General features: G+C 45.3%; 1 protein-coding gene across 7 annotated transcripts in view; it reads right to left on the bottom strand.

The window, feature by feature from the left end:
• The window catches only part of SYBU (syntabulin), an 87,869-nt gene continuing 72,258 nt past the window's right edge, over positions 1 to 15,611 (bottom strand). For all 7 annotated transcript variants that reach the window (XM_058668537.1, XM_058668539.1, XM_058668538.1 and 4 more), the window contains 4 exons: positions 15,022 to 15,124; positions 5,898 to 6,101; positions 3,572 to 3,721; positions 1 to 1,108 (listed from right to left, as the gene is read on the bottom strand). In XM_058668537.1, the coding sequence (XP_058524520.1) occupies positions 1 to 1,108; positions 3,572 to 3,721; positions 5,898 to 6,101; positions 15,022 to 15,124 (1,565 nt within the window). The remainder of the gene's footprint in view (positions 1,109 to 3,571; positions 3,722 to 5,897; positions 6,102 to 15,021; positions 15,125 to 15,611) is intronic.

Below are 15,611 nucleotides of genomic sequence, written 5' to 3'. Positions count from 1 at the left end.
TTAGGTTTTGATGTGGAAGGCAGTGCGACGGAGTGAATGCAGGGCAACCACGCAGCAGCCACGGAGCAAGGCTCCGATGTTGTAGATGGGATCTGTTCCCCCTCTCTGAGTACTGAATGCCCATAGGACAGTGGGGACCACTGGGGCAGCCACAGCCAGGAGATCCACCAGAAAACTGCTGCTCCAGTACTGCCCCACAACACCCCTCTGAGACAGCGAGGGGAACCCATCCAGCCTTTCCTCTGTGTAGGTTGCAAAATCCAGCTCTCTCATGAGGCGGTTTGCATGCACTTCCAGACCCGTCTTGGGGTTTGGGGTCTCCATGGGAGACAGAAGGATGGCTGAGTTCGGATTTCTTGGGGTTAAATCAAGCATCAGGACTGAGTTGGACTCTGGGAAGCTCTCCATCGTGTTAGCCCCGGGCTCCGGAGGAGACGCCGAGCTGGGGTGACAGGGGTCTTGCAGCTTCAGCACATTCTGAATGAGCTCCGAGACAGCGGGGCTGTAGGGCACCACGTCGGTCTGGACAGCTTGCTCCACCACCACACTGGCTTCCTCTTGATCCACTGCCACAGGCAGCATGGCAAACACCTGGTCCTCAAGGGTAGCATGAAAAAGCTCCAAGTCACCAGACTCAGTGGTGGGGGCTGTCTCCATCTCGCGGAAGGCCCCCAAGCCGTCGGCCATGCTGTCTTCCACCAGCAGTAGCTCACTGTCGGCCCCTTCCTCGGTGAGTGGCTCATCTGGGGAAGGCCCATCTGCCATCTTGTCCAAAGGGGCGCTGGGGGGTAAGCTCCTGTCCAGGGGATCACAGGGAAAGTCTAGACACAGATCATCCCTCAGGGAGCCACTGTGTGCCATCTCCAGGCTCTGCAGCAGGGACTCCAACTTTTTGTTCTGGATGTTTATATCTATGAAATACTTCTGAATGCCTTTGTCTTTGTCAGCCAGGCTGCTCCTCATGGTTTCGATAACCTGTTTGAGCTGCTTAATCTCTTTCCTGGCTTCCTTGAGTGCCAGCTGGGCCTCCACCCGGTGGCACTCTTCCTCAATCCAGTCCTCTCTCATGCGGGCCAGCTGGGACTTGAGCTCCACAATTTCACTCTCCCTAGAGTGGGAAGACAGGCATGGTTAATACAAGGTCAGCTTTGGAACTGGTGGCAAGCCGTTTGCACATGTTTCTGAGAAACACACTTGTACTTGACAGTGTACAACCACTTTAACAGAGGTTAAAACAGTTTGGAAAGTTTTTTTTTTTTAATTGGCAGCAGTTATCCAGGAACTTCCTCTTTTAATTATGAAATTAAAAGAATAATAGCAACCAGAATCAGACCAAAATAGCTGCTATTGTTTCTTTTATTTTCCAATACTCAGTATGTTAAGCATTGTATAAAATACAAGTAAACTCTAACTCAATATTGACAACTTTCTTATCAGAACATATTAAGTCCCTTAAGCTGCCTTTATCTCCATAGATTCCCTTCTCACAATACCTAAAAATAGTTTCTAAAAAACTCCATTTGATTTTGTCTATCAAAGAGAGCAGACTGTTAAGTTTTAGACTTGCAAAATTGTTCTGATAATAGTCCAATGACAAATTTTAAATTATTTTTAAAAATTTCTAAATGCTGCGCATTGCAGACTTTGGAGAAAATTGTCTACTACATGTCCTCCTAGGTAACATGACTTTGAATCTATTGTTCCTTATAGTCACTGTTTTTTAAAGATTTATTTTTATGTATTTGAAAGTCAGTGTTACAGAGGGGAAAAGACAGACATAGAGAGAGAAGGAGGGAGAGATATCCATCCACTGGTTCACTCCTCAGATGGTTGCAGTGACCAGGGATCGTTTGACCAGCAGGCCAAGGCTAAGAGCCAGGAGCTTCCCTTGGGCCTCCCACTTTGGTACAGGGGCCAAAACACTTGAGCCATTGTGTGCTACTTTCCTAGGCTCAGTAGCAGAGCTGGATAGAAATGGAGCAATTGGGACCCGAACCATCCGTTGCAGGATGCTGGCAGTACAGGCCTGGTTTACCCCGCTGAGTCACAATGCTGTCCCCTGAATGATCTGCTACGCAGAAATCCTTCACAGAAACATCTGTTAAGACCATTGGTAAGATATTTCCATATATAGTTGCTTCAAAGGAAACATGAGTATGCCCTCATATTCTTGTGGATACACAGATGAGATAGCATCCTCATATACATGAAAAGATGTTAACATTGTGCCTTGAAGCTCAGAGCTGAAGATTTTCTCAAGTTTTTCTGCTTTCCCACATTCCTTCTCTCATGAGAGCTTTTGTCCTGCAAAGGATTCCTCAGTTCATTAAATCCAACATCCAGAAAGTAGGGGGCTACTTCAGTTTAGGAGCTAAGCCTATGTTAGGTGGGCAGTGAGTTGAATGAACTTGGAGCTGTAGGATGCCCCTCCTCACACCTGCCACCTTACCTGTCCCCAGCGGTCACTGACAGTCACTGGGGCTTCTCCAAATTAATATTGTGGCTACAAAAGAGACTTGGGCTCATGAAGCAGCCAGGCACTGAACCGGATGGCAGAGTCCCAGCCATTGCAAGCAGCCACCTCAGCCTGAGCGCATAGCTCCTGTGTCAGAGCTCTGCCTGTCTCCCCAAATGTTCCAGGTGAAAACCTTCAGGCCAAGAAACTGGCCTGCCCCAGGATGTCAGAGGTCTTTCCTTGCTGAGATAAGATCTCTTAGGAGGCATGAGCTGTTTTTCAATGTTAACGATTAGCCAAGAATAATGCATCTCTTCCTTTAGCACAGAAATAGCTTGCAGGAATCACAATGCACAGAGGTATATCCACTCCTTGGCAGAGATTAAATAGGAATTAATGGGCCACTGAGTGTGACCCATTCTGCTGGAAACAGGGGATTGTTCCTGCAAGTGTTTCTGTCATTTAAAAATAGCCATGCACACACCCAATTCTTCACGTCAAAGCTGTACACACCCAGGAAAAAAAAAAAGAACCACAACATGTCCTCTAACCTACGAGGCTCCCTGAACTCCTTAAAAGAATTAGGAGTGGCTCTGTGCAGAGAATGACTTAAGAAATTTAATTAGATGGGATCGGGCGCGTTCAGGGTGGTATGGCCGTAGACAAAATATGGGGCAAACGGAGACTTTATGATGGACCATATCAATCAGTGGACGACCTCATCGAGCGAAACTTGCAGCGATTCATAACTGGAGAACTATGAAAACCACTTGAGCAAATATCTCAGAGCATGCCCCACATCCGGGACTTGGGGTGGGCGGGAAACTGGCAGGGGCTTCTCCCTCAATATCCCCCTTTACCTCAGATACATGATGGAAACAATATGGACATAATAGTATTACCCACTTCCCTATACCCCCTGAACCTTTTTTTTAACCGCAATTAACTATGTAAAGATTGTCAACAACAATACAATACAATAAAAAAAAAGAAAATTAAAAAAAAAAGAAATTTAATTATAGGAAATCATTTTTTTCTCTAATTTTCTGCAGTTTGATTCATGTTTAGTTTTAGAAAGAAACAGTAAGTGCCAGCAGGCAAGGAGCCCAAGCCCACCTTTCCTGAAGCCGGCGCTCTGACTCCTTCAGCTTGGTCTTCAGGTGCCTCACTGTGACCTCCTTCTGCTGCAGAGGAGTCAAGTACTGCTCCGGATTTGGAGGCTTGACACCATGATTTTCTCCACAAGACGTGTACCTGCCAGACCGCCTAAAACAATCCAAGGTCACAAGATGTTACTTTCTGTCACCTCCTTTTCTATAAAAAGCAAAGTGCTAGAGAATGGCACGGACTAAATATGTGTGTCTGCTCCCAAATTCCTCTGTCCAAATTCTAATCCCCGTGTGATGGTATTAGGAGATGGGGCCTTGGGAAAGTGGTTAGATCATCAAGGCAGAATAGCCCAAACTGACCAGGATACACAGCTAACAGCCAGATAGAGTGGCAGCTCCATGTTGTGTTTCAAACCTTGGTATTGGCTGGCCTGGCTTAGAGGACTGTATATACAGGCCAGTGTTAGGATTGCTAATTATCTGAAACTTGAGGGGTAGGGGTGTGTGTGTGTGTGTGTGTGTGTGTGTGTGTGTAAATAGAAGAAAAGGAAGATTTTTAGTAGCTTAGAAATGATTGACAAAGGGCTAATCCTCAGCCCACAAGTGTCAGTATCCCATTTGGGCACAGGTTCATGTCCCGGTGGCTCTGCTTCCCTTCCAGCTCCCTGCTTGTGGCCTTGTAAAGCAGTGGCAGATGGCCCAAACCACTGAGACCTGCACCCACATGGGAGACCTGGAAGCAGCTCCTAGCTCCTGGCTTTGGATCTTAGATCCAGCCATTGGAGCTGTTTGGGGAGTGAACCAGAGGATGGGAGATCTTTCTCTCTGTCTCTCCTTTCTGTAACCATGACTTTTCAATAAAAATGAATAAATTTTAAAGAAAAAATATTTAATTTATTTTAATTGGAAATGCAGATTTACAGAGAGAAGGATAGACAGAGAAAAAGATCTTCCATCCACTGATTCACTCCCCAAGTGGCAGCAATGGCTGGAGCTAAGATCTGAAGCCAGGACCAGGAGCCTCAGGGTGTCCTGTGTGGGTGCAGGGTCTCAAGGCTTTGGACCATTGTAGACTGCTTTTTCAGGCCACAGGCTGGAAGGGAAGTAGAGTAGCACATGCAAGGGGAGGACTTTAGCCACTTAGGCTACTGTGCCGGGCTCAAAATAAATAAAATCTTAAAGAGAAAGAGAGAGTTGTTTTACAAAACAATGCAGCACCCATTGCCAGGCCAGAACTGTCACGTGGGAGTAGCATGCATCGTATTCAGACACCAAGTAGGGGGGAAGTGGGAGAGAAGGAACCAGCAGAGGAGATATAACTGCCTAATCCTAATTTTCAGTTGAACTCATACTGTTGAGAAAGAGGTCCCTGGGGAGAGAGTGTTGATCTGATTGAAATGGAAAGTTTGCTCTTCTGAAAGGAGCATGGCTTCTCCACTTTCACCAGAGTGTTTTTATAAGAGATGCTCAGTGTTTGACAAAACAGCCCTTGCTGGAATCTTGGCCCACTCAGTTCTGGCCAGGAGCTGGGCATCCCTGCTGTAACAGCGCTGACTAATGAGCGCGGGGACGCCAAGAAGGAAGACGCCCAAAGGGGATGGCTGCCAGTTTCTTCCCTGACTCTGGACCTGATCCAAGTCGCAACGCTGCCCTGGCCCCCTCCGCCCAGGCCTGCCCTTCCCTCCAAAATGGCCTGGGTCCAGTTTTCAACCCACTGGTCGTCCTCCCCCAACCCCTTCAGATATGCTGTTACAAACTTACCCTGCACCTCACAGGAATTAACTCCTTGCTTGCCCTGCAGACCTCACTTCCACTTCACTTCTCAGGAAGACCCCCTTGGCCCCCAGAGATGCCTCATCTTGTCCACACTCATCCAGCACCAAGGACTGGTAGAACAATCTATCTGTTTCTGCTGTTAGATGGTTAATAGCTTGCTTTTCCGAGTGGCAAGCACAGGAGTGGGCCCTGTTTACTGTTCTATTCCCCAGGCTTCACCCAGAACCTGAAAGCCAATAAACAAGTGTTGGAATACATGGAATCAACAATTGTGTGTTTATTCCCTGTGTAGAGGGAAAAGATCAAGTCCCACCCATGGCCAGTGTGCCAGTGTTTGGACGGATGAGCCTGTCTACCAAGTGTGGTTTGGATTCTTTCACGACAGTCCTGGAAAGACTCGCTGAGTATGGGAAAGGAAAGAGACGCATCTTATTGCAGAACAAGGCAGGGGATCAAGAGTTGCCTAACTTTTCTTTCTTTTTTTTTTTTTTTTTTAAGAAAAATGTACCAAGCAGGACAAACAAAGCAGTAGGAAGAAGGAGCTGAGCAGGACTCACCTCATGATGGGGCTGCAGTCACTTCCTTTGTAGGACCCTGAGTTGCTGCTACTTGGGGAAGAAGGTGCATAACTGGGGTGCGTGTTCATGGGGCTCAGCTGGTTCCTGCACAGCATGGACAGAAGGTCCTTTTCCCGTGGGGATGGTGGGCTGCTGCCAGACTTGTGCGATGGGACTCCATTACTCCGCCCATGGGGACCTCGACTGGGAGAACAGCAAGTGAAAGGTTAAAATCCTCAAGGCCAGAGCCCTCGAGGCTGATGTCTTGCTCCCTGTGGGCAGTATCCTGATGAGCGCACTTGGCCTCAAGAGAAACCCTCCCTCGTGCCTGGTAGCTTCCCTGCTTGCATCATTACCACAGGCAACTTCTATTGCTGCTGTTCTTTCAACCAGCCTTGGAGCATAACGTTTGTTTTGGATGAAACCCAATGGCCTGTTAAGAACACACAGCATGTAAAATATTGATCTGGAGGCTGTGTCGCAAAGATGTGGTTTTTGTTCCAGTACACCTGTTTCAGGTTAGAAATATAACTGGGTTTAGTCCCTGTTTGGGCAGGAAAATTAAAGCAGTTTGTTTGGAGGAAAGCAATGAAATAAGCCAATTCCAAAAGGACACATATCATACGTTGTCTCTGATATAAGGCAAAATTCATGCAAAATGCAAACCAATAGACATGCAGGTAAACGTACATATTCATATATTCTCATAGATGAACTGTATAATGGAGACTAGCATAGCAGGAAATGAAGGCACGCTGCAGTATGCATCCCTAATCCTGAATAAAAGGAGGACTCCCAATGAAGCTGTTAAATATACCTTGACAGTATGATACTAGCTTTTCCACCATTGCTAATATCTCCAATGTCATGCTACACTTGAAAAAGCAGAATGCTGGACTTGTGAATGTTGCTGAAGGACTACTATTGTAATACTACTGGGGAAAATGATGGCTGAGGGAAATATTGGGAGGGAGGAATGGAGAGGGGAGGGATCCATATACCTAAAAATGGTATCATGGAAAATAATAACATTTAAAAATTTAAAAAGATAATAATATTAATAAAAATAAAATAACAATAAAAAATACAAAAAAGAATAGAACAGATAAACAGACCCCCACGTAAATGTATCAAGTCTATAATCTTGACCTCTCCGTTTAGCCTTCTGTGTCTTTCTATCTCTAATGATTTAACACTTACGGACTAAAACGTAACAGCTTGCTCTGGGTTCCCCTGCTTCTTGACTTGCCCTCAGAGCAGGAGGTGGGCTTGTGGCCTTCCTAATACAGAATTTGGAAATCACTGTTCTCCTTACAGCTGCCCTACAGTTTTCTATGGCCTACAGTGAAGACCAGATGACTTCAGATGGCTTAAAATGTCCCAGCCCCACCGCCCCCATCTCTCCTGCAGCCCAGCACTGTAGAAAGGTCTATGGATTCCTAAAGGATCATGCATTTGATCACTCTTTTAAAAACTTATTTATTTGTAAAGCAGAGTAACAGCTACAGAGAGGGGGGAAAGGGGAAGAAAGGAAGGAAGTTGAGAGGACTAGTTGGTTCTTCCATTGCTGGTTTATTTCTCAAATGGCCACAAAGGCAGGGGTTGGGTCAGGCCAAAACCAGGAGCTTGGAACTCCAACTGGGTCTCTCACATGGATGGCAGGGGCCTAAACACTTGGGACATCATCCACTGCTTTCCCAGGCACATTAGCACGGCTCTGGATCCAAAGCACAACAGTGTGGACTCAAACTGCCACTTTGATATGCGAAGCCCGCAGCACAAGTAGCAGCTTAATCCACTGTGCCATGGTGCCAGCTCCCAATGTCTTTGAACTTGTAATTTTCTCTATATAGAATGTTCTCTGATTCCTTCCCCTAAGCCACTCAATGCCAGGATGCCTCCTATTTTGATGCTTCTAGGAAAGGACTCCAAACAGCCTTTTTCGAATTCTTCCTTCCTAACTTCAGTGTTGGTGTTCCTTAAAGCTCAATGCAAATGTCCATCGCAAGGCATCACAACTCCATCCTCCCTTGCCTCTCCCCTCTGAGTTGGGCATCCTAGAGGGCAGGAACACAGGCTGCTCCTTGATATCACCCAGCTTCCTGGGACACAATGAGTGCTCCCTAAGCGACAGCTCAAAGAACAAACCAGCACTGCCACTTCCGGGGTACGTAGGCAAATAAACCCCCGAGAGATGAGGATATAAGCAGCTACACAGATATTCCTTTCCTGTCCTCGCTGAGCTGACATAAATATCAAATCCAAACATGCATTTGGTTGTGTTCAACGAATGACTACGTGCAACTCAACTGTAAGCAATCATGACAAAATAAATTTGTTTCTATTTCCCTCTTCACTGAGTTCTAGGAATGTGACACCTCCTACTGTAGGGAGGCATTATGGGAATGTCTGAATGGTGTGAGTGGCTAACATTTCTGTGGTAGGAATACTAACTGATGAATTACAAGAAAATCAAAGGGAACAAGACACACTTCATGTTACAACTTAAAGCAGAGCTGGGTCCCACTGACACATCTGAGTAAGAGCTACATACAAATGTGGATTTGACTGTGCTGTGTGGACACTTGGCTCCCAAAGCATCCTTACTTAACATGAAATATGCTTTCAGATGACTATCATCCCAACATGTCACGCAGAAATGAAACATCACCAACTAAAGTTAAAAGGTTTTTTCCTTTTAAAAACACCCAAAGGGATTCTCTCTCCCTTTTCATGAGCAGGGGACACTTTATACAGAACAGATGGCTGATGGCTTTGTGACAAACCAAATTCTGCAGCCACGGGTGGGGAGAGCCCCAGGAACAGTTACAAGAAAATGTCTTCTGCCTTTGCTTTTCTTTTCCATGCTTCATTTCTTTTTTTTTTTTTAAAGATTTATTTGTTTTTCTTACAAAGTCAGATATACAGAGAAGAGGAGAGACAGAGGATGATCTTCCTTCTGATGATTCACTCCCTAAGTGAGCGCAACAGCCGGTGCTGTGCCGATCCAGAGCCAGGAGCCAGGAACTTCCTTTAGCTCTCCCACATGAGTGCAGTCCCAAGGATTTGGGCCGTCCTCAACTGCTTTCCCAGGCCACCAGCAGGGAGCTGGATGGGAAGTGGAGCTGCCAGGATTAGAACCGGCACCCATATAGGATCCTGGCACATTCAAGGCAAGGATTTTAGCCAAAAGGCCACCACACTGGGCCCCCTGCTTCATGTCTAAGTCTAAAACCAACAGGCCTGTTTCTTAATATGACTAGGAGGAAAGTGGAGCCTGAATCGTAAACATGACAGGTAAAACCAGAATGGAAGAACTATCCCTGATTCTGATCTAGGCAACTGTATTACAAGTTAATCTTTGCTGAGGAGCTCATGCTGTTCCAGCTGCTTGAAGAAGATGGTCTGACTTCTGCACTATCACCCTGTCGGGTTGACACAATTATTATATCCCTTATACTCATGGAGTAGCTGAGGTTCAGAGAACACCAAGTGGAACTGGGTTTCAATGCTAGGTCCCTTTTAATATATATATATATATATATAATTTTTAATTGAAAGGCACATTTACAGAGAGAGAAGGGGATAGACAGAGATATACTGATATCTCATGCACTGGTCGACTCCCCATATGGCTGCAGCAGTTGGAGCTGGGCCAGTCTGAAGGCAGGAGTCAGGCACTTCTTCCAGGTCTCCATGGATGGAGGAGCCCAAGGACTTGGGCCATTCTTTGTTGCTTGTCCAGGTTATAAGCAGAGTGCTGGGTCAGAAATGGAGAAGCCAGGACTTGAACCAGTGCCTATTTGGGTTGCTGGTGCCAAAAGCAGAGGCTTAACCTACTATGTCATGAGCCAGATATTTTAACTCTACACAGAGAACTCCTGCTTCTTTATTCAAATGGAACCCATTGCATTGGGCTTGCTATAGGAATATTAAGTCCTGACAATGTATGTGGATGCTAACCTGAAAAATTTACCACCGACATGCACAGTGTGCTGAAGCCCTGGTATGTTATTAGAGATGCACATATTAAATTAGACAAAGATTTTGACAGGGTTCCCTCTGCTATAATGAATAAGTAGACACTAAACTATAAAGCATTATTGGAACAAATCAAGTCTTCAGATATATTTTGGAAAATGAATTATTAGTTCATTTGAACAGTTTATTTTTGAAAAAGAAACCACATGTTTAAAAATGATTCTTTTCATTTAGTTTAAATGCTAACACATGCATGTATATATGTGTGTGTGTATGTGTACCTGTATACATACACACACACATATATACGCAAGTATAAACTCAACATAGATGATGACAAAAAATATTCTCACTGGAGAAACTGATTCCCACTGAAGAATGAACAGGCAAGCCCACTGGTACTTAGCTCAGCTTATTCTAAAACCCCAGGCTTGGTGGAAAAGGGAGCACAGTCCACAAACAGGAGGGAAGTTCTGCCAGTTCTGCACCCTTCCCACACATCCGAGTAGGGTACCTGGAAAGTAAGAGAAAAGGAAAGCCAAGAAGAAAACCTCACAGGCAGCCCAGGCAGATTTTCATCTCTAGCCTGTGTTTCAGGTTATATTCAGCATCACCACCACCACCAGGGTCACTGTGAGGGGCTGAATGGTGTTCCTCACAAATTCCTATGCTGAAGTCCTGGTGCCCCTACTTTAGGATGTATATTTGAAGACACGGATTTTACAGATGTGATTACACTACACTGAGGCAGTCAGGCTGGATTCGAACCCAGTTTGACTAGTATCCTTGGAAGAAGAAGGAATTTGAGGGGCAGGCATTTGGTGTAGCTGTTAGGCCATCACTAAGCACAGTCAGTGTGGTGGTGCTGCGTGTTAAGCAACCACTTGTGACACTGTCATCACGTATCAGAGCACTGGTTCAAGTTAAGACTGCCTCCCTTCCGGTCCAGCTACTTGGACCTGGAGAGGTGACCGAAGATGTTCCATCCCTGCCACCTATGTAGGGGTCTGGGAAGCAGTTCCTGGCTCCTGGCTTCTTCCAGGCCCACACCTTGCCATTGTTACAGCCATCTGGAAAGTGAGATCTGTGGATAGAATATTTCTCTTTCCCCCTCCTTCCTTTCCCTCTCCATCCCCGTCACTGCCTTTGAGAAGTGGTGTGGGACACCTGCATCCTGTATCGGGGTGCCTGGCTTTGGCATCCTGCTCTGCTTCTCATCTCAGCCTCCTGATAGTGTGTGTGTTGAGCAGCTGCAGTGACGGCTTAAATAGCTGGGTCTCTGCCATTCACTTGGAGAACTGAATCGAGCTCTGGGTTCCTGGTTTTTACCTGGCCCAGCTCCTGCTATTGTGGGCATCTGCAAAATGCAACAGCAGATGGAAGATATCTGTTTGTCCCTGGCATTCAAAAAATTCCAGAAACATTTAACTAAGAGGAAATTTGGACACAGGTATATATAGAGGAAAGGCAGTGTAAAAGTATAGGAAAGGACATCTACCTACTAGCCAAGGGTAGAAGCCTCCAAAAAAACCAACCCTGTGAACACCTGAGTTTGGACTTAAGCTGCAGAGAATTTTTAGTAAAATCTATGTATGTGGTATAGCCCGTCAAGCACTTGGTCCTCTGTTTTGCTGCCCTACAGCCCAATATACTCAGCATCACTACCACCACCACCAACAGAGGGATAGCATGTCTACTAGTTACTTTGATAACTACTGTAAACCATTTATTAACTCTTGCACTAAGTTCTGGGTGTCATCTATCTACCCGTGGGCTAGATGGCATAATTATCCCATTTCTCAGAATAGGAAATGGAGGCCAGAGTCCACCTAATAAACAGTCCAGTCTGATCTCAAGCCCAAGGCTTTGGATTCCAAACTGCAAGCTGATTCTACTCCCTCATTTATATCTGCTTCTCAGTAGACTAGCATGTTTAAGAAAGAGAATTCCTTAGAAATATCAGCAAGGTTGGCCTATAGGATGAGATATTTTGTAAGCCTTAAAATTTGGGGTTTGGTGCTGGTACAATAGCTCAATTGGTTAGTCCACTGCCCACAAGTGCCAGCATCCCATATGGACACTCTTTCATGTCCTGGCTGTTCCAATTTCCATCTCGTTCCCAGCTGGTGGCTTGGTGAAACAGTGGCAGATGGCCCAAGCCCTTGGGACCCTGCATCCAGCTAAGAGATCTGGAAGAAGCTTCTGGCTCCTGGCTTCGGATAAAGCTCAGTGCTGGACAATGTGGCCATTCGGTGAGTGAACCAGCAGATGAAAAATCTTTGTTTCTCCTCTCTGTAAGTCTGCCTTTCCAATAAAAATAAATAAGCTTTTTTTTTAAGTTAAGGATTTAAAATCACCTGTCAAAAAGGTTCTTAGGAAAGCACTGTGGCACTGAACGTTAAACTACAGCCTACAAAACTGGAATATGGGTGCCGGCTCAAGTCCTGACTATTCCGTGTCTACTCCACCTGCACGATGCTGAAGTGTCAGGGAAAGCAGCAAAACACGGCCTAAGTTTTTGGGCCCCAGTATCCACGTGACATGGATGGAATTCTTGACTCCTAGTTTTGACCTAGCGCAGCCCTGACTACTGCAGCCAATCTGGAGATGAACTGGCAGATGGAAAATCTCAGTCTCCCCTTCTCTTTATAACTCTACCTTTCAAATAAATAAAATAAATCTGTAAAAAATTTTTATTTTCCCCAAGTCCACATGTCCCTCATGTCTCCTACCTTTTTTGTTTTTTTATCAAATGTTCCCACCTGCCTTCTTCCTCTCAGAAAGCAATTCTCTATGGAGAAAATAATTTATGATGGAGCGAGAGGGACCTGCTGATTTAGAGGCACCCAGACTGCTCACTGATACCCACCTAGCCCTGGAGAGGTGCTGTCTACAACACATGATTCAGTAAAGCACTGAGATCAGGTGAAATGCCTGAGATGTGCCATCACTGAATCTAGGGCTGTCACTCAGTATCTAAGTCAGATGTCTATGTAAAAAATGAGGATAAGGCTAGAACATTGCCAATATTAATATCCCACCCACAATAATTTCTGGTAAGCATTTGGAAGCTATTTCAAAATATTTTTTTCAAAAGATTTTAGTTATTCGAATGACAGACTTACAGAGGTTGGCAGGGATTTGCAATCTGCTGGCTCATTCCCCAAATGGCCACTGCAGATAGAGCTAGGCAAGGCTGAGGTCAGGGGCCAGGAACTCCTGTGTGGCTGCTGGGTCCCAATCGCTAGGGTCGTCTTCCATTGATTTTCCAGATGGCATTGACAGAGTTGGATAGGAAGCAGCAGGGACTTGAACCATTACAGGTCGTGGCTTAAACTGCTGTGTCAAAATGCCATTCCCTTTTTAAAGTCTAATATTGTTCACTTACAGTTGAATCTATCAGAAGCATTTATCTGGTTGAACATAATTATATTTATCTATTTTGCTATTTAATACATCAACTATTGATCACTGTAAGAATTATGAATTCCAAATGAGAATATTTTCTGACTCCATTAGTGATAGGAAATTGGAAGGCCACCAAAACACAAATTCCTTTTGCAATGTCTCTTCTACATTCTTTAAATAATTAATTGATTATTGCCTCTATTCTTTCATAATGGCTCACTCTTACAGCAGGCCACACCTGATTTATCCAGGGACTGCTCATATTCATTCCCTGTGATCCCGGATGCATTTCATTTCCAAAAAGTCAAAGAGACTTGGGGATAATCCTGTGACTTCACTCTTTTGTTATAGGTTTCTCTGGCTTCAGTTTTATTTTTAACTATACCTATGCATTACATTTTGGGAGGAAGTTGTTCGGTCTCTTTGTAAACATCAGGTAACACTTTTGCTCACCCTAGAGAAACAGGAAATATTTGCCTATCGAGTCCTGGAAATACAAGTTTGCAGAAACTAGGTATCTTTTTTTCCAATATAAGAAGGGATTTTGAAAATTATGTAATCCAACTCCCTTTTCATGAATTATGATGCTTGGTCCAGAACAATCAGGTGACCCGAAAAACACAGGAAACAAGTCAAGCCCATGTGCTGCCACGGCTCCGCCCACTGCCGCCTCCAGGTCGCTGCTCAGAGCTGATCTCAACACTGAGGCCTCCTGGTACCAGCCCATCTGTAACACACCACATGCCCATGACACTCTATCCTCTTCCTGTGTGTTATCTTTAAACAATTATAGTACATATCTGTCATCTTTCTTGCCCCACAAAAATAAGTTTTTTGGAGTTTAGTTGACTGCCCTATCTTCAGACCCTGCCTCCTAGAGCTGCTCAATGAGCACTTGCTGAATGAATAAATACAACCACAGATGGCGGGCAAAGAATCATGGTGCTTACAACCCCTCCCAGGAAATGTGAATAATGGCTTCAATCTTCCCACAAGTGCTCTTTCAAAATTCAAACAGCACCAATGACAAACATTTATTAATGCTTAGTATACCCCATCACTTAACCTATATGACCTCACAGACTCTCAGCAATAAAGCTTACAAGGTGGGCATCATCATTATAGCTTTTTTTTACAGAGGAGGAAATTGAGGCAAAGGGAAGTTAAGCAACTTGCTCAGGGCCACACAGCCTGTAGGTGGTAGTGCTGGCATTCAAACCAAGGTCACCAAATTCCAAGGCCCACAGGCTCAGCTATTTAGCTCAATTGTCTCTTGCAATGCTTGCCTCCCATACCTATGAACTTAACATTCTGTTCACTCCTTTCTTACGTCATTGTTGGGAGCAGTCAAGGATCAGCCATGCTCCCTCTACAAAGATTAAAAATAGGAGCCCCTGTAGACACAAGAATCATGAATGGTGGGCATGGTGGGAAACAGGAGCCTCCGTACCTTAATAACTGGTGAGGACACAGGTGAGCAACGAAATGAGAGAAATCAATGAAGGGTGATAGAGTGAAGGACTGGATGAGAGGCAGGCGTATGAGAACAAAGCCAAGCACAGCCATGTGGCCTAGCAGGTTAGGTAGGGAAATGAGCCAATTTGAATCTACTATCAACAAAACAAACCACAACTTAATGAAGAATAACAAAATATAATAGCAACCCAGGTGGTTCTGTCAAAGCATAAAGCCCAGGTTAAGTCATGCATGCAAAGTGCAAGGGACAGTGGCCTACTTGCGTGGAAGGGAGGCCCGCTTGCTTCCCACAGTCGACATGTGAACTTCAGGAGCGGAAATGCTGCCTGTGCTGCTTGAGGAGCTAAAATCAGCTTCACTACCTGAAAAACAACAAGGAAGACAAAGGCATGAAGCAAAGGAAACCGGAGAACATGCTGGCTGGCCCCTGCCTGGAGGTGCCTGGCACTCTGTGTTTGCGCCCTCTCACTCAGCAAGTGCCAAGATTCCAGAGCTGCCAAGTGCCCAGTATTTGTCTCACAGCACACAAGCAAAGCGAGGCACAGCATGGGCTGTCACTTCAGGAGCACAGTCTAGCAGCCTGGGCAGGCTGGTTTCACAATGATTCTGTCCTGCAGCAGATTGTCACCAGTGATCCCAACAGGATAAGAACATGCACCGCCCCCTTCCCTGGTAGGTCAGGTTCTCAATAGCGTGCAACCCAATCTATATGCAAGAGGAAAAGAGAAGGTTTTAGCTCCGAGGCAGCTTTTCCAGAGAGTTTCTCTTTAGGCCTTTGGAAGTCACATAGCCATGGCTGAACTTGGTATGTGAGGCCCAGGAGCAGCCCACCAATTGGGAGTAGCCAGG

Source organism: Ochotona princeps, chromosome 9 (assembly GCF_030435755.1).
Source record: "Ochotona princeps isolate mOchPri1 chromosome 9, mOchPri1.hap1, whole genome shotgun sequence".
Taxonomy (NCBI): Eukaryota; Metazoa; Chordata; class Mammalia; order Lagomorpha; family Ochotonidae; genus Ochotona; species Ochotona princeps.
Note: the sequence above shows the minus strand (reverse complement) of the source record. Positions and strands in the feature narration are given on the sequence as shown.